The sequence below is a fragment of the Drosophila novamexicana genome, unplaced genomic scaffold (genome assembly GCF_003285875.2).
Source record: "Drosophila novamexicana strain 15010-1031.04,08,12 unplaced genomic scaffold, DnovRS2.1 tig00000932-arrow-arrow-pilon, whole genome shotgun sequence".
NCBI classification, from domain to species: Eukaryota; Metazoa; Arthropoda; class Insecta; order Diptera; family Drosophilidae; genus Drosophila; species Drosophila novamexicana.
The window spans coordinates 2,299,596-2,320,957 of record NW_020824832.1 but is presented as its reverse complement, the minus strand read 5'-3'; the positions used below and the strand labels follow the sequence as shown (position 1 = coordinate 2,320,957).

At 37.3% G+C, this 21,362-nt stretch overlaps 6 protein-coding genes across 10 annotated transcripts; 3 read left to right on the top strand and 3 right to left on the bottom strand.

The window, feature by feature from the left end:
- Window positions 1–518: 518 nt before the first annotated feature.
- LOC115765121 (vesicle transport protein GOT1B) lies at window positions 519–2,481 on the bottom strand. Of its 2 annotated transcripts, none has more exons than XM_030708516.1 (5): window positions 2,362–2,476; window positions 2,199–2,290; window positions 1,957–2,135; window positions 1,721–1,802; window positions 519–645 (listed from the first exon to the last, which is right to left on the bottom strand). In XM_030708516.1, the coding sequence occupies exons 1-5, from the start codon at window positions 2,384–2,386 to the stop codon at window positions 601–603; spliced, it is 423 nt and encodes a 140-aa protein (XP_030564376.1). In that variant the 5' UTR covers window positions 2,387–2,476; the 3' UTR covers window positions 519–600. The 2 variants fall into 2 exon arrangements, with proteins under 2 accessions (XP_030564376.1, XP_030564377.1); XM_030708517.1 differs by lacking the exon at window positions 519–645 and adding an exon at window positions 1,554–1,646 and having other exon boundaries at window positions 2,362–2,481.
- On the top strand, window positions 852–1,508 carry LOC115765122 (cytochrome b-c1 complex subunit 7). Its single transcript, XM_030708518.1, has 3 exons — window positions 852–955; window positions 1,078–1,125; window positions 1,183–1,508. Exons 1-3 carry the CDS (start codon window positions 916–918, stop codon window positions 1,428–1,430), a joined length of 336 nt encoding a protein of 111 aa, XP_030564378.1. The 5' UTR covers window positions 852–915; the 3' UTR covers window positions 1,431–1,508.
- A 437-nt stretch (window positions 2,482–2,918) lies between the features above and the next one.
- Window positions 2,919–8,381, top strand: LOC115765120 (RNA-binding protein cabeza). Its single transcript, XM_030708515.1, has 7 exons — window positions 2,919–3,068; window positions 3,130–3,267; window positions 3,334–3,427; window positions 6,023–6,057; window positions 6,964–7,133; window positions 7,212–7,696; window positions 7,764–8,381. Exons 1-7 carry the CDS (start codon window positions 3,062–3,064, stop codon window positions 8,074–8,076), a joined length of 1,242 nt encoding a protein of 413 aa, XP_030564375.1. The 5' UTR covers window positions 2,919–3,061; the 3' UTR covers window positions 8,077–8,381.
- An 882-nt stretch (window positions 8,382–9,263) lies between these two features.
- Window positions 9,264–12,458, bottom strand: LOC115765110 (endoplasmic reticulum resident protein 44). Its single transcript, XM_030708498.1, has 7 exons — window positions 12,315–12,458; window positions 12,054–12,132; window positions 10,968–11,059; window positions 10,132–10,525; window positions 9,795–10,061; window positions 9,525–9,723; window positions 9,264–9,468 (listed from the first exon to the last, which is right to left on the bottom strand). The coding sequence occupies exons 1-7, from the start codon at window positions 12,363–12,365 to the stop codon at window positions 9,318–9,320; spliced, it is 1,233 nt and encodes a 410-aa protein (XP_030564358.1). The 5' UTR covers window positions 12,366–12,458; the 3' UTR covers window positions 9,264–9,317.
- Window positions 12,459–12,551: 93 nt separating this feature from the next.
- Window positions 12,552–19,442, top strand: LOC115765109 (myotubularin-related protein 3). Of its 4 annotated transcripts, none has more exons than XM_030708496.1 (15): window positions 12,552–12,628; window positions 13,949–14,072; window positions 14,151–15,043; window positions 15,311–15,501; window positions 15,570–15,765; window positions 15,821–16,006; window positions 16,070–16,234; window positions 16,312–16,444; window positions 16,505–16,601; window positions 16,665–16,993; window positions 17,057–17,702; window positions 17,773–17,929; window positions 17,996–18,100; window positions 18,450–18,652; window positions 19,150–19,442. In XM_030708496.1, the coding sequence occupies exons 2-15, from the start codon at window positions 13,958–13,960 to the stop codon at window positions 19,340–19,342; spliced, it is 3,609 nt and encodes a 1,202-aa protein (XP_030564356.1). In that variant the 5' UTR covers window positions 12,552–12,628; window positions 13,949–13,957; the 3' UTR covers window positions 19,343–19,442. The 4 variants fall into 4 exon arrangements, with proteins under 4 accessions (XP_030564356.1, XP_030564357.1, XP_030564354.1 ...); XM_030708494.1 differs by lacking the exon at window positions 12,552–12,628 and adding an exon at window positions 13,000–13,157; XM_030708495.1 differs by lacking the exon at window positions 12,552–12,628 and adding an exon at window positions 13,683–13,849.
- Window positions 19,443–19,554: 112 nt separating this feature from the next.
- On the bottom strand, window positions 19,555–21,018 carry LOC115765135 (nucleoside diphosphate-linked moiety X motif 8). The gene is made up of 2 exons (XM_030708533.1): window positions 20,662–21,018; window positions 19,555–20,604 (listed from the first exon to the last, which is right to left on the bottom strand). Exons 1-2 carry the CDS (start codon window positions 20,937–20,939, stop codon window positions 20,055–20,057), a joined length of 828 nt encoding a protein of 275 aa, XP_030564393.1. The 5' UTR covers window positions 20,940–21,018; the 3' UTR covers window positions 19,555–20,054.
- Between the last annotated feature and the right edge of the window lie 344 nt (window positions 21,019–21,362).

The window sequence follows — 21,362 nt, the reverse complement described above, 5'->3', positions numbered from 1 at the left end:
TAAGCAGTACAAATTGCGAGTATAGTATACAAGGTCCCGTATAAAATAGATTTATCAAAAAATCGAATCGCTCCGCTGCATGACTCATGGCTAATACTTGGAAGCCCGGCGAAATGAATATCCATTTTTCTTAATGCCAGACATAAATATCGAATATGGAGCTTTTGGATTCAGTTGTGGAATATCTAGTTTTTCTTTTTAATGTTACAAATATCTATGTGCACGACAAAAAAAGAGAAGGAAAATAGTATTGCCATCTTTCTTCCACTGCTATAAAACAAGTGAGAGAGAGAGGGAGAAAAACGCATGCACAACGTGCGCAGTAAATAAATGTCTTAATATAAGATTCAAAGATTCGTTGTACATTAAATCCAACACTATGTCCTGGACTTGGTTATGGCATTCTTTTGACTTGTTTATTTTGTTTGAGTGTTCGCCGCAAAATGCAAAACACATACATGCATTTGTACATAGTTAGGAATATCTATTAATATTTATATTTAGTCGTATACCAAGAGCTTTTACACAACAACGAATTTATTTAATTTATACAAAAATATTCTGGTATAATTTCAAATACTTGCTACATATACTTTAATATTATACCGTTGTTCGATTTCCGTCCCCACCAAGTTTTTGAACAATCTGAAATGTAATGAAAATAATAATTATTATTACTATAGCTGTTAATTTATAAACATATAGAATTGGTATTGCTGCCTTTTGCAACTAGTTTTTGACAAATTTGGTGGGTGTACACAAGTGACAACTAAAATGTTTCGATATAAAATCAAAAGTTATCGATACATTTTTTGTACATGGTTGCCATCTCTAATTTGTCAGCTGTCATACCTAAAATAAAAGGAACGAGAGACAAGCAAGCGACTTTCCTAAAATTACGAATTATTCATAATAATGGCGAGCTATATTGCTAGGAAGGGACCTTTGGTATTCTGTAAGTATGCATTAATGATGCCAGCCATTGTATTGCAGAATCGCAAAATGCGCAACCTAACCGCTGCATCTTTCGATGATTACGTAAATATGTAACACAAAATTTGCCATTCCACATTCCAGCCAACCTGGGCAAGTGGGCCTACAATTTGTCCGGATTCAACCAATATGGTAAGAAGTGAGATTCAATGGAAAATATTCTTTAAATCTATCATAAATATCATAAAGGTCTGCACCGTGATGATTGCCTCTACGAGAACGAAGATGTTCAGGAAGCAATCCGCCGCCTTCCACGCAAATTGTACGATGAGCGCAACTACCGCATAATTCGTGCTTTGCATTTGTCTATGACGAAAACCATTTTGCCTAAGGAGCAGTGGACCAAATACGAAGAGGATGTTAAGTACTTGGAACCCTATCTGAAGGAGGTTGAACAAGAGCGCATCGAGCGTGAGGAGTGGAACAAGAATCATTGAATTCTTCTCACTGGGCGGATTTGTAAATGTTGAAAATACATAGCTTAGATTCAAATTAAAATTTCTATGAAGAATTCATTTTTAAGGTATTGGATATTTAAGAAAATAACTAAAATTTATTCATAGGGATCGTGTACTTGAATTGTTATGCAGATGCTGGGGCTCAGCCGCTCTGTTATGACAAACTTGAATGCATTACTAACTTATTCGTTCCGACTGCACTTATGTTTGGAATGTATACTATTTGTAAATTTTGAGCTTATGCGTTCGAATTGTCCGTTTTACCTTACCTTTTGCATAAATGGTAGATTGAATAATGATCCTAAAACAGGCACACGGCCAAGGAAATTGATGGCTACAGGGAAGAAGCCGCTGCAAAGAAAAGGGTTTATGAATAATTATTTGCAGCAAAGCAAAAAGGTATGTTCAGCAAAAGCAATTGATCGGAAATGTTGCACGTGCTACCGTGTTAACGCTCAAGGTGTTATCAGCGAAGAGTTCAACTTAAACAAACATGTGGACCCACCTGAATAGTGCAAAAAATCCATAGGATTCAATTATCATGCCAATAATGGGGAAACCAAGCAGCACGATGACAATCCCACCGAAGAAAGCTGTTGTCCCTTTGACTTTATGGCGTTGAAAGAAAAAGCGTAAGGTTCGCTCCACTCCAATAACGCAGCCAAGGCCTGATATGAAGAGAATCTATAGGAAACGGTATTGCTACAGCTTTAGCGGATATAAGAATTTAAAGACAATCTCACTCACATTTCCTATAGCAAGCAAGCCTTTGTCGAAAAGAAGCAACATGCCAAGAAATAAAAACGATATGCCGAAGCCAGCCAAGCCGATGCCGATTTCTGCAAATATTGTGCAAGAATTAAACAAATTGGTTAATATGCCAATAAATTAAAGCGAATATCTCACATACTTTGGAGATCTGTTATTTCAATCATTCTGTCTTGTTTGGGTTATATATGCTTAAAAGGATAAGAAATTGCATTGGGTGTATTCCACGTAAACACCAAATGTTTCATTATTATGAATATAAACAATCATTGCAGGGTTGCATGCTTTAAAAAAGAGTGCTGGAAAACACCAAAAAAGTATTACATACGTACCTCGACTTCACACACACAATACTTTTTACAATATATTTCGGTTTTGACATTAAATCAAAATGTTAAGCAAAAATTATGCAAGTAAAAAACAAAATAGAAATGTCCAAATATTTTTTGAGTGAACCTTCATACACCTACAATATTATTCCAGTTACCGCCAAAGCCGGTCACAGCCGACCTACTCTACCCATTTTGGATGCAAAAAAAAATGTTACAACCATATTTTCGAAAATGCATTATCCAAAAAACCGATAATTGATTGACTTTAAATTTTATGGCTGCCGCTACCTTGCCCACATTCAATCGATTAAACACGAAGCTTGATTTCGATAAGTTGACAGGCACACGATACATACATTTTGTACATCCCTAATTTCACACGCCATTTTTACAATAAAAAGTCAAGTCAAATTTTCGACAGACGCTTGAGTTGAAAAAGTGCAAAGAGGAAGTTCTCTAAAAAGAACAAAATTTTCTTAAAGAAGAAATTAGATTATACGTGCATTAGTTATGGATCGTAAGTGTGCATTAAAAACTGTATAGCAAAGAGCAAATAGCAATGAATTTGCCATTTTCAGGTGGCGGTTATGGTGGCGGTGGCGGTGGTGCCGGACAGTACAATAATTTTGCTGTTCCTCCGCCAAATTACCAACAAATGCCAAACAAAACTGGTAATTATAATGAGCCCCCTCCAAATTATAACAAACCAGGCGGAGGTAAGTCCAATTGTAATTATCAAACAGAAACTCTTCACTGAAAAAATTACAATCTGTTTCTTTAAGGTTATGATTCCGGCCATCGTGGTGGAGGTGGAAGCAGCGGCGGCGGCGGCGGTGGTGGCGGTGGCTCATGGAATGATAGAGGCAATTCTTATGGGTATGTTATTAATATTATGCTTTTCGTTTAATACAATTGGGGATAGTGTAAAGTGAGGCAACGAGTATTCAATTCAGAGTGTGTCGCCGATTAAGAGAAACATCAAATATCAAGCAATAGCTTGCATATATATGTACATACAAATACTAATGAAAACACGGAAATCCACGTAAATATCGAAGAAAAAACTGCAAATCAATTTTCACAAATTGGACATGCCAATAAAAAAAAAGTACAAAACTAGAACTTCGATAAAGTTGCAACCGAAAAAGAAGAGAACAAATGAAAATATATAGAGTCATAACGTAATGAAGTAGAGCCAAAAATGTTTTTATTGTGTTCATTGTGACGATCAAAAGCAAAAATGTCGTAAGCCCAGAGAAAAAAGGACATCTTAGAGCAAGTTGGTGTTGGTTTTATTTATTGTTTTTTTTTTTTTTATGTTTTAGTTGAAACCCGGAGTATTAACTAAGATACCTAAGCAATTGCACGCCTTTAAAGCGCCAACGATAAAAACGTAGACTTCGGTATTCTCAATGAACTTCATGTGTGTGCGAATTAAAATGAATGACAACAATTAAGATATAACGAAATGCACAATTGAAATGACAACGAATCAAAGTGGTATATAATGCAAATCTGGTTTTATTTCCATGATTGTTCAAAAGCTGCAAGCAAAGATGCTGTCGTCTGTTTAGTCTTACGCCTCTTTAATGATAATCGTAATTGTAAAGTGAAGAGGAGTGTGATTCACGACTCTTGAATCACGACTTTAATCAATTTTAAAGAGGTTCAAGTGGTATACTGTATGTGGGCATACACTTTAACATTTAACATAGTCAAATGAATATTTGTATGAATTTAAACTAGACTAAGGTGTTACAAAAAGCTGCAACTAACAACAGTACACTTCTCGCCGAGTTGTGTGCGAAGGAAGCCGCTTGCCAGCATAACGGGATGCCATCCCTCTCGAAACAAGTAATTCGTAATTTGGGCACACTTTCCGCATACCACCCGTATGGTATGGTCAGCCATCTGCAACGGCATTACAAATTAAGTTTATGAAAATAATTAAAAATAAATTGATTTTGTTGGTTGGAACCGTTAATGCGAGAGATTATCGCAATTGTTATACAAAACCGAGTTGGTATAACAGTATAACAGTAGCTATGTATAACACAATCGAAGTATGTCAAGCAGTTATCGACTTATCGATAGCATAAAAATGGTGTCCCATAAGCGCGGCTTGGATCAAAATTTGTCAAAGTGGGTGTTTGAAATATAATATTACAAAGGTCACCTGCGTCGCAATTAAATATATTTCCCATTAATTGCTTGCAACATAATTCATTTATTATTTTCATAACACATAGAAATTATGCAACATATAAAGGAACTAAAAAGAGTTACAACTCTTAAGAAGATTGGATCAATATTAAAGATTAAATATTTAAGTAAAAAGCAATATGTTGGACACAATTATGGAAAAGCCGAAAATTACTTTTATAAAATATATATCTGTATGTGCTTCTAATTACTATGCAAACCATATATTATGCCACAAGTCGGATATAACCCGAGCCAAATTCTATATTCGTATTCATTACTTATTCAAGCTGGCTTTTAGTAATTTTTAAAACCATTTTTAACCGCTTATTTAAATAAATTGAATAGGCCCTCTTAACCCTAAGCAAGTAATCGTAAGTGTTTATCATCAAAGAAAAAATATATACATTTAATTTTACGATTTAAACACTAGCTTTGCAACAAAATGTTATGTAGTTTGTCTGGTATTATGTTTTATGTAATCTTATTGATTTGTCCATGACAAGCAAAGTGAAAGTGTATCCATGCAGAGCTTTGAAGATAAAAGGCAATATGGCTAAGATCTTGAAAATATTCTGTGGTTGCTCAGCATGCTAAGGGAGCATTTTGTGCCGGAAAACAAATTATGCCTGGATCATTTTTCACAGAATTTCTGAAATTATTTTCATACATATTTTAAATATACTTCTTGTCTTATATAAATATAGTGATTGTTCGGATAAAGTTAACATATTCCCTAGTTAATTGTTCAAATATCTGCATGGCTACGGTAAAGCCTCGGTGGTCCGAAAAAGTTATTCATAAACGGAGGCGAAAACCTCTTAATTTATTTGTATATTCCCAGTAATGGGCGTGCCAAAATCATATACGAAAACAATTATGTAGATTTAAATTCATTTATATATATCCATGAGAGGTTATTTACCAGATCACTTTGATTGAGTTCGCTCGGATGCTTTGGAAAACGGATAAGAAAGAACTCCTCAATTTTGGCGACGGACACATGTCAGATTGATATCAAAGTGCGCTGGTAAAACGTCGGCGGGCAACATTATATAGACTTATATATAAATATATAATATATATATATATATGTATATATGTATATATATGTATATATAGTAGTAAGCAGTAGATATGTATAAATAAACGGTCATATATTGTTGTACGATAAACGGAGGCGTGGGCGTAAACTTCTTCATCATAATGCATTACAATCCAAACATCAAAATCAAAACATTAAATAAGTTATTCAATATCCTCTTTTAGAAATGGAGGCGCCAGCAAGGACAACTACAACAAAGGTAAAATAATGCAAAACAATTTGCAATCATATCGAGTAATGTATAACATTAATTTACTACAAAATCAAATCAAAAAAAAAAAAAACAAAACAAAAACAAAAGATTGTAGAGAGTATACGACAAAAACTAAAAGAAATTACAAATATTTCACTTGCGTGTTGTTATATTTTGTTTAAAAATCTGGTGCAAATTATAACAGTAACAGAGTATAAAAGCTTCGTATCCAAATTCGATAAACCTAGTCAAGAGTCAATTTCGAGTCCAGCTCCTATGCGCAAAACTGTTGTCTAAAGGTGTATTCAAGCATTAAGTTATTAAGTTCAGAGTTTAATGAAAATGCGTGACCATGGGTCACCTTGGTTCTGGTCGCTGGTCACTGGTTATCCTGGTAAATAAATGCCACAAAGATTTCTTAGGGCTATTGGTTTGGTACATGATCTTTAATTAAGTGTCATTTCTGTGCGTGTGTGTGCGTCTGTGTACTGTGTCTATAACTATATCAAGCTAAACTTTAACGAGAGTATATCCAAAAAAAAAATAAAACAAAATAAAAACAATACCCCCTCCCCCCAAAAATAAGTAAATCGGTGTAATATATTTACAACCCATGAGGTGTTCTTTTGAAATTCTGGTTTCAAATGAAAAGCAATACCACATAAGATTAACTAGATGAAATGCAGGAAAAGACCATATAAGAAGCGTCGTTATATACATATATATACACTTTATATTGTATACATATAGAGTTTAAGAGAGTGTGTGCGCTTTGGTCCTGCCCCCATTTTTGATATGTGTGTTCTTGATACGATTGCAGTCCCACACTACTTCGCTGAGGGTTAATCCTTTTTCTTAATATAAACTGTTTGTCGTTATCCTTCATTTCTAATGTGCTCTTCTGTTTTGTAGGATATGGCGGCAGTAGCAGCAGCGGTGGAGGAGGAGGCAGCAGCAGCGGTGGCGGCGGTGGTGGCAACGATATGATCACACAAGAAGATACCATCTTTGTTTCTGGCATGGATCCATCCACCACAGAGCAGGACATTGAGACTCACTTCGGTGCCATTGGCATTATAAAGGCAAGTGTAGCATTTACCATCATGATCCATTTTCGTGCATTGTGCCTAATACAGATTATTATTGTTGGCATTTAATAGAAGGATAAGCGCACCATGAAACCAAAGATTTGGTTGTATAAGAATAAGGAAACTGGCACTTCGAAGGGCGAGGCCACAGTCACATATGATGATGTGAATGCAGCTCAGTCGGCCATTCAGTGGTTCGATGGCAACGATTTCAACGGCGCCAACATCAAAGTTTCTCTGGCCCAGCGCCAAAATAACTGGAACAAAGGCGGTGGTGGCGGCGGACGCGGTGGCTTCGCTGGACGTAATCGTGGTGGTGGTGGAGGCGGCGGCGGCGGTGGAGGTGGTGGTGGTCGCTTTGATCGCGGTGGCGGTGGAGGCGGCGGTGGTGATTTCGACCGTGGAAGCGGCGGCGGCGGTGGTCGCGGTGGCGGTCGCTTTGGTGGCGGCGGCGGCGGTGGTGCAGGTGCCGGTGGCAACGTGCAACCCCGTGATGGAGATTGGAAATGCAGCAGCTGCAACAACACAAACTTTGCTTGGCGCAATGAGTGCAATCGGTGAGACATTAAAACATTTTGCTACATCATCGGCAAACCTTCATAACGTGTGTTACTTTCATTCTAGTTGCAAGACACCAAAGGGCGACGAAGACGGCAACTCTGGAAACAGTGGTTACGGCGGAGGTGGTGGCGGCGGTGGCGGAGGCTATGGCGGCATGAATGATCGTGGCAATGATCGCGGCTCCGGTGGTGGCTACCAAAATAGAGATCGTAGCGGCGGCGGTGGCGGTGGAGGTGGTGGTTATTCACGTTATGGCAATGATAATGGCGGCGGTGGCGGTGGACGTGGACGCGGCGGTGGTGGCGGCGGCGGTGGTGGCCGTCGTGACGGTGGCGCTATGCGCAATGATGGCGGCATGCGTTCCAGACCATATTAAAGAGGGCATGCCATCAAAACTATTTTTTCTAACTTACGTATTAATTATACTACATAGCAAGTACTCACTTTTAAATGTACTTTTATATTACACCCTCCACCAGTCAAAACAAAAACCCAAAATGCATTCAATCATGCATTCGAGTCAGTATCTATTGATTTCACAATCCACTAATACAAAGGAAAACAACAACAGAATTTGTTACACGTTGTAACATTTTATTACTCGTTTTGACTTTAGCATATTATATGTATATGTAATCTAATTTTACAAAAACAAACATAATTGTAATAGATACATACAAATAAAAAATTAATAAAAAAAAATATATATATATTAGACTGGTTAAAAAAAACTGCTTTGCCACACTTACAGTTTCTTTTGACAACAAAACATGTTATATTAAACCGCAAACTGTTTCGAACTCAAAATTTCCAATCATATTTACTAAAAGCTTTTTGAGGAAAACCCAACCCAAAGCACAAATAGGTTTGGCAGACTTATCTAACCATATTTGATAGATACCAATTTTGGGTAGACAATTAATACGGCAGTTGTAAATATGCGAAAGCCGACCCTAAAAGCATTGAATTGATTCGATCCGAATTATATAATCATAACAATATGCTTTCTGAACTATATCACAGCTCCCTCTATTTAGAGACTTGATAGTAAAGAAAAAAAGATCCAACCCAAATGAATCATTAATTATGGGTCAATTCCGTTAGAGTGTCTTGAAAAATGACACTATATCTCGTGGAAGAGCACATTTTTATTTGACCGATTGGGGATTGCTTGAGACTTAGCATATTAAAAGAGAAAGAAATAGATAGAGCGAGAGACATGTTTGTCTCGCTTATGCGCAGTGTTAAGGGAAGGATAAGAGTTGTTTTATTAAAAACAAAAATGTTTCATCTTTGGCAGTTGCATTATCTAGACGGTGGACCATTAACTGCTAGCTGAACTATTGTTCATAGAGTTTGTAGTTACAACGCATATAAAGTAAAAATAAATTAAATAAATAAATAGTTTTCCGTTTTAAATTAAACATTAATGCTCCTTTAATAATATTCCTGACATTAACGTGATTAGCTGCCCAATTGTTATTTATATCTTAAGCGCGCTATTAGCGCATAATGAGAGATTACGTGGAGAGTTGCGTCATAAAACGACGATTAACAATTGACTGGGATTTTATAAAATTTTAATAATTATATTTAAATGAATATACATTTGTAATATTACAGTTCATCTTTTTCCAGCAAGGTGTAGCGATGTTTTGAAGGGCCCAGCTCCTTAAATTTAGACTCAGGCGGCGATGTACCCTTACCGCTAATAGCATTTTCAGACTGCGCTTCATTACTTGAGGGATCCGGCCCATAATGAAACTCCCTGTTACAAGATGTTTGATTAGTTTTTGCAAAAATACTAGTTGAATTAAATCATACCTATGAAGTTTCCCACTGTAAAGATCTTGCAGGAATTGCTTTAGCTTGCCAGGCGTATACATATCATTGAAATGCGGGAAGAGATACATGTGCTTGAACGAGTCAATAGCAATAACGGGTAGATCCTCCTCAGATTTTCCCAAGTGATGTAGTGGATGCGCAAACCGTTTACCATCCGCAGTAAGGAAGTTAACATTCTCTGCAATAATATAATAAAATCAAATATATTTATGCATATATACATATACAGGGGTAATGCTGCAAACATACGCTTTTCATCCAATAATTGCTGCTCAATGATTGCTTTGTAATCTTTAATGGAATTCAGATCATCGGGACGATAGAACAGAATCAGGAACGGCAGCCCTTCTTCCGTTAGCTCCTCGGCGCTCTCGAATGTTATCTCTCTGACAAGCGGTACACATTTCTCCTGGATCCAAACCTTGAGTTCATCGAAATTGCTTAAGCTGCCGGTATAGGTTTCATCGTTGTCGTGAGATAGGGCGACATCCGGTCTGAACACAATAATGGGTGTGCCTGAAAATATGGTATGTGCATTAAGATTTTAAATAACCAATAAATAGATATATTCATAATGGCCACTAACCTGGTGGATGCATTGCCTGAGAGGCATCGCCAAATCCGACATGGAATTGACAATCTTCCTTGAGGTTGGTTGCAACCTTGCGGAATATGTCGTATTCGGGCTGATCTCGGCGATCGAAATAGCCTATAATGCTACGCTTCTTGGAATCAAGAATCTCCAAGTCTTTCAAAGATTTAAACTCTTTAATAGGATCCTCCAATTGCTTCTTGACAAACTCCAAGAATGCCTCTGCCGAGCGCTGACCTCGGTACTCACGCTTGCTCAGCTGTCCATTGCGGACAATCTTTAATGTGGGATATTTACTGATGTGGAATCGGGACGCAATCGCCGTTTCACGATCGCAATCCACTTTTCCTAGCACAACTTTCCCAGCTTCGGGGAATTCCGCTTTGATCTATAATTTCAGATTGCAAAATTAATAAACAAATAAATACATAAGAGCAGTATCAAATTCGATTCGCTCAGGCGAATATAAAATTGAAACCACACGAAACTAAGTTAAACAAAAAAAACACAAAATGTGTATTTAAATACATAAATAAACCAACTGCCGTGTCGAGACTAAAGTGTGCCGTGCTCCATTTTATTTTCTGTGGGTTTTTTTCCATTTGTTTTGTTCTTTTGTTTATGTCAAGAAATAACGAGCAGGTGTAAACTAGAATTTTTATATTTTCATAAAACTGAAATATTAACCACATGTAGGCACACTTATCGCGATATCAAATTTTCAATTTGGTTTTCTATAGCTCTTCCGTTTGGTTATATGAATCTTCTATTTGTTTGCAGGTGCATGCTTTTTAGGGCAGTATTTGTATATAGTTAAGTTATTGGCTTACCTTATCCGCCGCTTCATTGAAAATAGGCGCTAAAATATTACTAAACCGACACCACTCCGCATAAAAATTAAGGAAAACCAATTCGTTAGACGCTGGAAAATAATTAAGATACCAAAACGAGAACGAAAAAAAAAAGATCAAAACATTTTAAGCAATCGTTATTGAAATGCAGGCAATCATATTTCTAATTAAAGTGATATTATACGTATATATGATAGATATGACGGAACATGTTTTTGAAAAAGTCAACGTTGTGTTTTCTTTAACTCTTTTTGCAGCTGGGCATAGGGCATTTCAAATGGCACACACAGATCCATACTATACAATTGCCAACTTTACGATAAGATAATGGCATGAGAATGAGATGTCACACAACGACAGACAAGGGCCTGGTCCAACAGTAATTAGTCTTATCAGCAACTGTAAGCGTGAGTACCTACTATTAAAACTTTCTATTCTGGCTTAATGATTGCCATGATAATTGATAATAATGAGTTCTAATTTTTGGATAAGCTTCAATTTTGTGTCGATACACATAAATGTATTTCAATAAAATAATGCATCTCAGCACGAACTGTTCAAATAGTATATATATATATATATATATATATATATATATATATATATTTAACTGTATAATTGCATAGAATTGTATCATTAAGGATCATATGTGACTTGATTGGGATGTAAGTTTAGGTTGAATTGATATATCCCACGGCATTTGGGCATAATGCTCAGCGGATGATTATGACATCGAATATGACTAATTATAGTATTGAGTTTTGTATAGTTAGCGTGACAGGCAAACTGAAACAGCAAACCACGCTGGCAAAGTCTGTGAAATTTATCGAGCTTCAGATTCTCAATTTGTGACACGTCAAGCGACACACACACACGCAATAAGTCGTGCTTGTGTGTGTGTGTGTAAGTGCGTGTGCTTACATGTATGTATGAATGCGTGTAGGTGCACCAGCTGAGATATTGAGTAAATATGTATGTACATTTGTGGTCCATGCGGCGTTTTTTATGTTTATATTCTAAGAGCTGATAAAACGCTTGCTACTGTTTTCATTATTATTGGCTTACCTAATGTCATATCAATATTTTCACTGGTCATGGGCAGCGCACCAGACGCATCTGTTGGTTGGTAAAGGACATGAAGAACCTGGAATAAGCATAAAGTATACAAAATTATTTACACTCTGCTTAAGTTCAGCTATTGAAAATGTTGTTGCACTTGTCACATGTCCGATGGCCATTGACAAAAGCTTCAATATTTCCACGTCTTAGCCGGTCGAGTCACAGTCGCACTGATTGAGCGGGTGCGGGTAGAACACGTCGACTTACCGCAACAATGGCTAAGCACGAGCCCAGCAATGGCTTTGTTGATTCAGTCATGTTGGTGCTGTGGGCGGCAGGCTTGGCCAATATTTATAAACTACTGAAAACTAAATTAATTAATTTTTATTCACTTTTACATTAGATGGAATGAAAACGCAGTCACGACGTATCTACATATATAATTATTATAACAACTTCGTTGATTGTCATACAGTGTTGGACAATCTGAGAATCTGCAAGTACCCATATTACAGTGTATTCAGTTTGGGTAACGATTATAAGCCATAGTCGTTCCCTAAGCACACGTTACGATTTTTGATGTAAGTGCGAATCCATTATTTGAAAATTTATTGTTCTTATCTCCTGCAATTAAAAAAAAAAACTGAAAAAATAAACGATCAGATATGAAATAAATCAATACTTTTTAAAAAAATATTTAAATATGTATTAATAAATACGAATAGCAATATCGCTGTTCCACATTCGCCAATAAGTTTAATACTATAAAATTCTTCACAATTGTAAAAGCACTAATTGGTCGTTTTTTAAGAATTTGCGAAGAGACCAATTTGAAGTGTTATGAAATCGATAGCGATAAATTATATTCGATTTTTGTAAGTGACAAAAGTAGTCGGTTTATTAACGATTACTTACTTGTATGTATGTGCATATTGTGCGTCTACATATGTATAAGCAACAATATCTGCAAATCTTTGTTTATAATAGCTGACGTTTATGGAGTTTATGGTGCTAAATACCGAAGAAAACAGCAAAACGCGTTTTTTAATTTCATTGCAAGTTGCAGTAAACTAACTACACTTGTTATCTAAAGGTGTTCATCATAGTTATGTATGTATGGTTGTATGTTTGTTTTGGTGTTTTTGTTTTAAAAATGTTGAAGAATCACATATGTATGTGTATACGCATATAAAGACAAGTGTATATGTAAATGTGTTTAATTACTTTGTTTATAAAACATATTTCGTTATTTTATTTGACATTCGTCCAATAATAAGGACATGGCCTAAAAACCAAAATAACTTTTTTGTTGTTTTATTTTTTTTTTTTGTTAAAGTTTATCCATATTAACGTAAGTGTAAGTGCATAATAGAACGCTTCTTTTTCATACGCAATTGTATTGAAATGTACATGTGTATGCATGTATATTGTACGTACGTACATACATATAGACTTATTATCTACACTGGCAACCACCACACACAAAATATATTTGTTCATATCTAGTATAACTGCTAATAAGGTGTTTGGATGTTTGAAACATTTTGCATTTAATTGCGCTGCCTTGAGTTCTCGTGTTGATATATACGTACGTACATATGTATGTGTGTACATACGCATATGTATGCATGTGTGTTAATGTGCATGTGTGTGTATGCGACGTCCTGTTTAACTGGTGCCATTAACGCATAAACAATTTTTAAAAATATCTACAATACTTTTCCACTGCTGTGCTGTGACAATTAATAGTAACCCTGAGAGGATCTCAGGTGTTCGAACCCGCTAGCGTTGTAGATGCATATGTATGTATTTGTCGTATAAGCAAAATCTATATGTCTATATATGTATGTATATGTATGCGTGTGCTAGTGTATGTGCACTAATTGAATCTTTTATTGCAGTCGCAACACATGATGTCAGATGGATCGCCGCCCCCATCGATTTGTTTTATACGAGCCGCGGAATCTTATCCAAAATCACAAATGGAAAAGGAAGATTCACAGCTTTCTGTGCCCTTTCAAGAACGTAAGTGCCATTGGATTATTTGCAAATGACTGAATAAATAAATAATTATCTTAATATTTAATACACTTTCGTGCACAGTTGCCGGCGAGTCAACTAAATACTTGGGACGAACCGACGATGGCATTCTAGCTTTGTCCAATTATCGCATATTTCTGTCAAAGAAATCGACTGCATTCGAGACGTATGTGCCGCTGGGCCTGATTGAGTCGGTGCAAGTGCGTGATCTTTTCCAGTTGATTGTCAATTGCAAGGATGCCAGCACTGTGAGGTGTTCGTTTCAATCTGCAGAGCAATGCTTGGAATGGCAGCGTCGCATTCAGTTGTTAATCGGTGTGCCCGAAACACTGGAGACGCTCTTCGCATTCCCATTCTACTCATGGACCTGCGACATAATTGGCAACAAAGAGCGCTCTGCACTAATAAACGGTATTGGCCTTAAGTCGGCGACAGCAGCACCTGAGAATTCAATATCAATACAAGCCCAGACGGCTAGCGAACATCTGCATCGCTTGCAGCGAGCGATTCGTTATGAGAGCGACTTTAAAAATGAGGTTATCCGTCTTGGTTTCGACTTGAAGGGGTCCTGGCGGATCTCAACGGCAAACACTGACTTTAAACTGTGCCCTTCGTATCCACAAAAATTACTTGTTCCGTGCTGCATTACTGATGAAATGCTTCACAACATTGCCAATTTCCGGGGATCGCGCCGACTGCCGGCTGTTGTTTGGCGCCATCAAAAGTCTGGCGCCATTCTGGCACGCTGCAGTCAGCCAGAGGTCGGTTGGCTGGGCTGGAGAAATTACAAGGATGAGCAGTTGCTGAAAGCGCTAGCCGACGCCTGTGCATTTGACAGAGGTGAGCATGCGAGGCGACAGGCAAAAGATACAAATGGCGAGGCAGGCTCCTCAGGAAAGAGCTCTCCATCGCTGGAGGATTCTTCGCACGAGGAACTTGCACTAGACGAAATCAGGGTATGCCGAATTGTTAATTAATTGTTTTTTTTACATTTGAGCGATATAGGTTTTGAATAAGAATAAACCTAATAGATTTTATAGGGCATATATTATTTTAAGTGCAGAATGTTTGGCCACGATGCAAGCGACAACCGAGGCATTCATATATATATATATATGTATGCATATATATATTAAAGCTCTACTTGTAATCGAATCTTCAATTGATTAACATAAAATACAAAAGAAGCACGCATATACAACAGCTTTCAATTTTATTTCAAGAAAATTCTCATCGTGGATGCCCGCAGCTATACGTCAGCGGTCACAAATCGAGCACGCGGCGGCGGCTGTGAGTGTATCGAATATTATCCATGCGCCGAAATAGAATTTATGAACTTGGGAAATATCCATGCAATACGAAAGAGTTTTCATGCTGTTCGACAGCTATGTGCCTCTTCGCCCGACGATCCAAAGTAAGTAATTGATACAAACAGACTACACGAACTGCATATAATGTATATATACAATTTCTAATTATCAGTTGGCTTGGACAATTGGAAAAAACGATGTGGATGCAACATTTATCGGGCTTATTGGGAGCCACAATGACAGTCGTGCATACGATTGAGAAAAATGGTCGTCCGGTGCTAGTACATTGCTCCGACGGCTGGGATCGTACACCACAAATTGTGGCAACAGCGCAAATTTGTCTGGATCCCTTTTACAGAACCGTTGAGGTATGGTTATCCAATCCAATTGAAAGATAACAGACATAACTTTTCGATTCTGTAGGGCTTTCGTGTGTTAGTCGAACGCGAGTGGCTCAATTTCGGCCACAAGTTTGCTGATCGCTCTGGAAACGGCCCTAATTCGGATGAGGTGAATGAACGTTGTCCAGTATTTCTGCAATGGCTTGACCTGGTGCACCAAATACACCATCAGTACCCGTGCAGTTTTGAGTTCAGCATAGGCTACTTGGTGAGCCGATTTGATGCAGTTTATTAAATTAAGTTTAAAAAAAAAAACATTTGAATCTTTTAGATAAAACTCGCCCAGCACTCACTGTCATGTCTGTTTGGCACGTTCCTATGCAATTCGCTTAAAGAGCGAATTGAAAATTCAGTTTTTGATCGAACATTCTCTGTATGGCCATTTTTAGCGGAAACGATGTATAGAAATCCACTCTATAAGCACGAGACTGAAAAGGTATTAACAAATGCGTACAATCACCATATGTATGATAGCAATATGTATATTTTCGTTCGATTTTCAACCAATTTCAGGTACTTTGGCCCGCGCACAGTGTGCGATTTTTAGATTTTTGGTCCGATGTGTATCTTGGTAGTTTAGGAAACAAAAATGGTACCGATCTTCCTTTACAGAGCAATGAACGACAAAGTGTTCACAGCGTTAACGGTAAGCGACGCAAACGAAATTTTATTTTATTTTCTCATTGCTTTATAATATCCAATTTAGGGAAAACCCGATCGACCGAAAATATAGCAACAAACGAGCTGTCTCAGAGCACAATGTCGAGAAGATCAAGTGATCCCAATTTGACAGTGGATTCAATGTAAGTTGCGACAAGCTTATCCATCGAGCTGTAGTTTAACTATTAATAAATCAATATTTATAGCGTAACGGATGGCTTAAATTTGAATGTGAACAGCAACTCCATGTTTGACATTCGGTTGGAGGAAAAGGAATGTATAATTGATAAAAAACATGATATCAAACATGATTCCGACTCAGAGGATAAGTGCGACAGTCCAAAACAGGAGGAGCATGCACAAAATGGGTCCACAAATTTGTTAACTGAATTAAAGAATGAACAAAGTACTTCTTCAGTTCAATGTGATATATTAAATGCGGGCTCCCCATCCATAAATGGCAAGATCACCATTCAGCGTATGGATTCCGAGCCCATTGATTTTGCAATACATACCCCTTGTGATTCGCCAAATGGTTAGTTAATCACTTAGTTAAGTTAGCTGAATCTCATTGTAAAATTGAATTCTTCATATTTAGATCATGCTCCATCCATTTGTGAAAGCTTTAGTGATAATAGCCGGACTCTGCGTCAGGGCCAAGGCCAAATTGATACTAGTACGGATACCTTAATTCCTATAGAATCTACACAACAAGAGACAAACGGGATGTTAAAAGATGATGCAGTTAAAGACAGCGACGTGCCTTCAGAACAAGATGCCGATGTCATACCTCAAGAAAAAAAGACCGAAGCAACCTCTGTTGCCCATACCAATAAAATTAGTCAAAGTTATAACAATTTGCCCCGAGTTCATATAAAGCCCAACAATCTGCGATATTTTCAACAAAACGCCACTTCAAATATGGATAAAAGCGATGCTTTTGATCATCCCTTGAATCTTCATATGCCTCAAGAGAATACAACCAACGACGATAGCTGCAACGAAACAACTGTAGTAAATGCAACTAAAGAGGAACTTTTCAATGGAATTGTGTCGTTAGCCGAAGGCAGCAACAATGGCGATTCCCTGCCCTTATCACCTGAACATCAAAGATGTAACTCTCAAACGCATAGCACGTTTGCGAACTTTGATGAGTCCATGGCTGGTAATGCGATGCGAAGAAACACGCTCTGGTCGAACCTTAATCGAGATCAATCACATTCAAAATATACAGAAAATTCCAGGTATTCCAGACTAACATGACTTTAACTAACTAAACTTTAGCTATATAATGCAAATTCTTGGTTTTTGTAGTGGACTTAATTTTCCGGCAAGTGGACTTATATCATTGCCTCCGACTCCTCAGGGATCACAGGAGCGAACACAATTCACTATATCCTGTCCCGATGGCTTGGCACATGGCTTAAGTGAACAAAATATTCGACTACATCAAATTGTTCAAGAACACAAGGTTATTAACTTGCATTATTTGCACGTAAACAGATTTATAATAACAATGAACTATCTTCGCATTTAGCTACGTGAGGAAGTACTCTTGCGCGAAATCCACGGCATGCGTTTGGCGTTGTTACAGAAAGGTTGTCCAAGCTGCAACAGCGTCGTATCAACAAATGTGGAGCATGTAATTATGTCTATATTTTTTTACATTTAAATTGCACAAACATACGCATTTACCAAACAAATTTTCATACATACAAAGTTATTATTAAGTATGTATGCAAATTTGTAAATACATATAGTATAAACAGATAAAAGAAAAAACACATAAGATGAAATGAATATATCCAGCCATATTTAACCACCAACCTGTTCACTGTTTCGGGTGCTAACCAACCAATTTTCAAAATCCTGACATAACTGGCTGGATAATTTCGAATATAATATTCTTAAATATAGGTTAAATATAAATTTTAACCAGGGCATGCGCCTTCATCCAGCGATAGTTGGTCTAATTATTTACATTTCTTCAGGAAAACGGATCTGATATTGTTGAAAATGCATCGACGTGTTCTTGGGAAGCCGTAGAAGAACGTAGTGGTCCATCGTCATATGCCACATCCTCAATTCAAGAGAAAAAGGCTTCAAGTATTCTCTGGGTACCAGATCATGCCGTTTCGCGTTGCTCTAATTGTCAAATTGAATTCTGGCTTGGACGAAGAAAACATCATTGTCGGTGCGCATTTCAACATATTCTTTTTATTTAGTTTTACCTGTATCTGTTGTGTCTATAACATACCTTAGTTACCTAGCCACACATACTTACAATATACGGGCCAATAGTCATTTCGCGACAATCAATCTGGCACAAGTTCCTGGCTAAATCATAATGAAATATTGCATCATGTTTGAATCCTATATAATTATGTTATATCATAAGCAAGCGTTTCTAAGTATATAAATCAAGTTGACGGCGAGTTTAATAATCTGAAGCAAGTTTTAAGGACAACGGAAGTTAATTGAAAATAATGAACTAATGTCAGATTGGCTGTGATAAATATCTTACTCATTTTGAAAAACAAATTCTGATTAACATATTGTAATAATCTCTAAATATGGTTGTGTTCAATTTATGGTCTTATGATTGTTTTTTTTTTTTTTTTAATTATCAATTGTGTTTATTGTTTAATCAATTCCAATTAATATATATTCCTTTACATTCTTGTATTGCAGATCATGTGGAGAAATTTTCTGTGCTGACTGCTCGGAGTTCTGGGCACCTTTACCGTATGAAAAGCTTTTTAATCCAGTAAGACTATGTGGTTCTTGTTATATAACCGTTACAACTCAAGTCCACGAATGTGGCGTTCCTTCAAACCCAATTTTAAATGATGTGGCTAAGCCTTCTGCAAGCTCTCAAGAGTAGTTTTCCATTAGCTTTAGGGTTCTGACGTTGAAACAATATGTACATATAATATACTCAAATATTTATTGCATATATATAAATGTTAACACTGTAATAGCGAAAAAATATTTGTGCGTACTTGTAGAAACACTTGAAATTATACAAATTTTGTTAGACATATATATATAAATATATATACAATCTGAACACAATTGTAAATTAAATTACCAAACTCAAAAAATAAAAACAAAAACATTATTTGAGCGGAGCTATTTATTGCTCTTTAAATATCATCGCAATCAAGATGCTTGCCTGACAGAATTGCATAAAAGTGAGTGAGAGAGAGAGAGTACAATTAACGTAAGAGTGTGTGAAACAGAAAGAGAGAGAGAGAGAGAGAGAATGAAGGTACATCAGTCAATCGGTCAATCAGTCATGTCAAGCAATTTTATATATATATGCCTTTCATACTGCCTGTTACACACATTTTAAATGAGTGTACAAATACAATATTTTCGTAACGAACAACATAACTAGCAAAGGTTTTGACCAACAGGTCAAATTAAAAATGTATCCAACATGCTTTTATTAAATTAACATTCAGTTTATGTACATCGTTATTTGATAAATACTGCAATTAAGTGAAATATTACACAGTAAAACAACAGTAAATAAGATGAGCTTTGACCTGAAATTCGTTGCAGTTTCGAGCATTTCCGATACGAGTCAACAACTACTCGACCTTTGCTTCCACATGATGATGTGGCAGCTTTGGTGGCACTTTATATGGTCGTATAAACTTAATATTCGTTTTCAGCGTATTGGGCAGCATAGAACTGGGCAGCAGGCAGCGCAGGAACATATATGTTAAATAGCCGGTGATCCCCCAGATTCGATGTTGATCCACAACAAAGACTGGTCCGCTGTAGCCAGTACGAAATTGAGTATGACGGGCGGCGGACGGCGACAGCAGCGAGTTAAGCGGTATACTGAAGGCCTCCTCCACTTCGTCCCAGTTAAGTTTAAGCTGGGAGACATGGAAGTCGGGCACTACGCCCACAACTGGGACAATGGTGGCGGTGCGTGGCAGATCGATCGGATTGGCCTCGCCCCAAATTTGAATGCGCTCTCGCGGCAAACCAATTTCTTCCTCTGTTTCTCGCAGCGCGCAATCCACAAAGCTGGTGTCACCTTCGTCTCGTTTGCCGCCTGGAAACGATATCTGTAAGCTGTGCCTACGCAGGTGCCGGGAGCGGCGGGTGTATAGCAGCGAAATCTCATTGCTGCAAGACGAATGTCTTATGATTCTCACCACATAAGTCTGACTGACCTATACTTACGTGTCGCGCTCCAGGCACAATGCTATCAGTACGGAGGCCGAGTTCTTTTCGTGCCTGTTAGGAGTAAGTGACTTGGGACGCGGGAAGGCCGGCAACTTACGGAGCTTTTCCATACAGCGCTCGCGCTGCTCCTTCGCCAACAGTATGGGAAAATCGGCCGCTGATAGAACTTTTGTGCTGGCTGCTGTCGCATTGTGGCTCTTGCTCCTTACTTGTCTGCACACTAGCTGATGCAGCTGCCGTGTCCTTGTCAGAGAGCATATTTCGGTGAGAATCATGAAATATATTGTTTAAAACTCTATTGAGCAAAGAAGGGTGATGTAAACAAAACGAAACACAACTGACCTTTGGATAGCCAGCTGCACGCTCAGCTGTTTTTGTTATTGTCTAGCGATGCGCACATATGTTTCTATAGACTTATCGAATTTCGACAAATGCCATAAAACCATTATTAATATTATTAATATTCATTTCGCTTTATTGTAAATAGCCAACATCAGCTGATGCTATTCAATTCAAACTGTAAACAGAAGTGCTTAGTTATCGGTATGTTCTTAATTTGTAGATACAGTATTTTTTGTATCGATACTATCGATTACCCTGCTACCAAGAGCCGATTAATTTGCAAGTGTTTGTTGGATTTTTGTAACGTTTTTTTATTTAAAACATTTTATTAAAACTTGTTCGCATTGGGGCTGCTA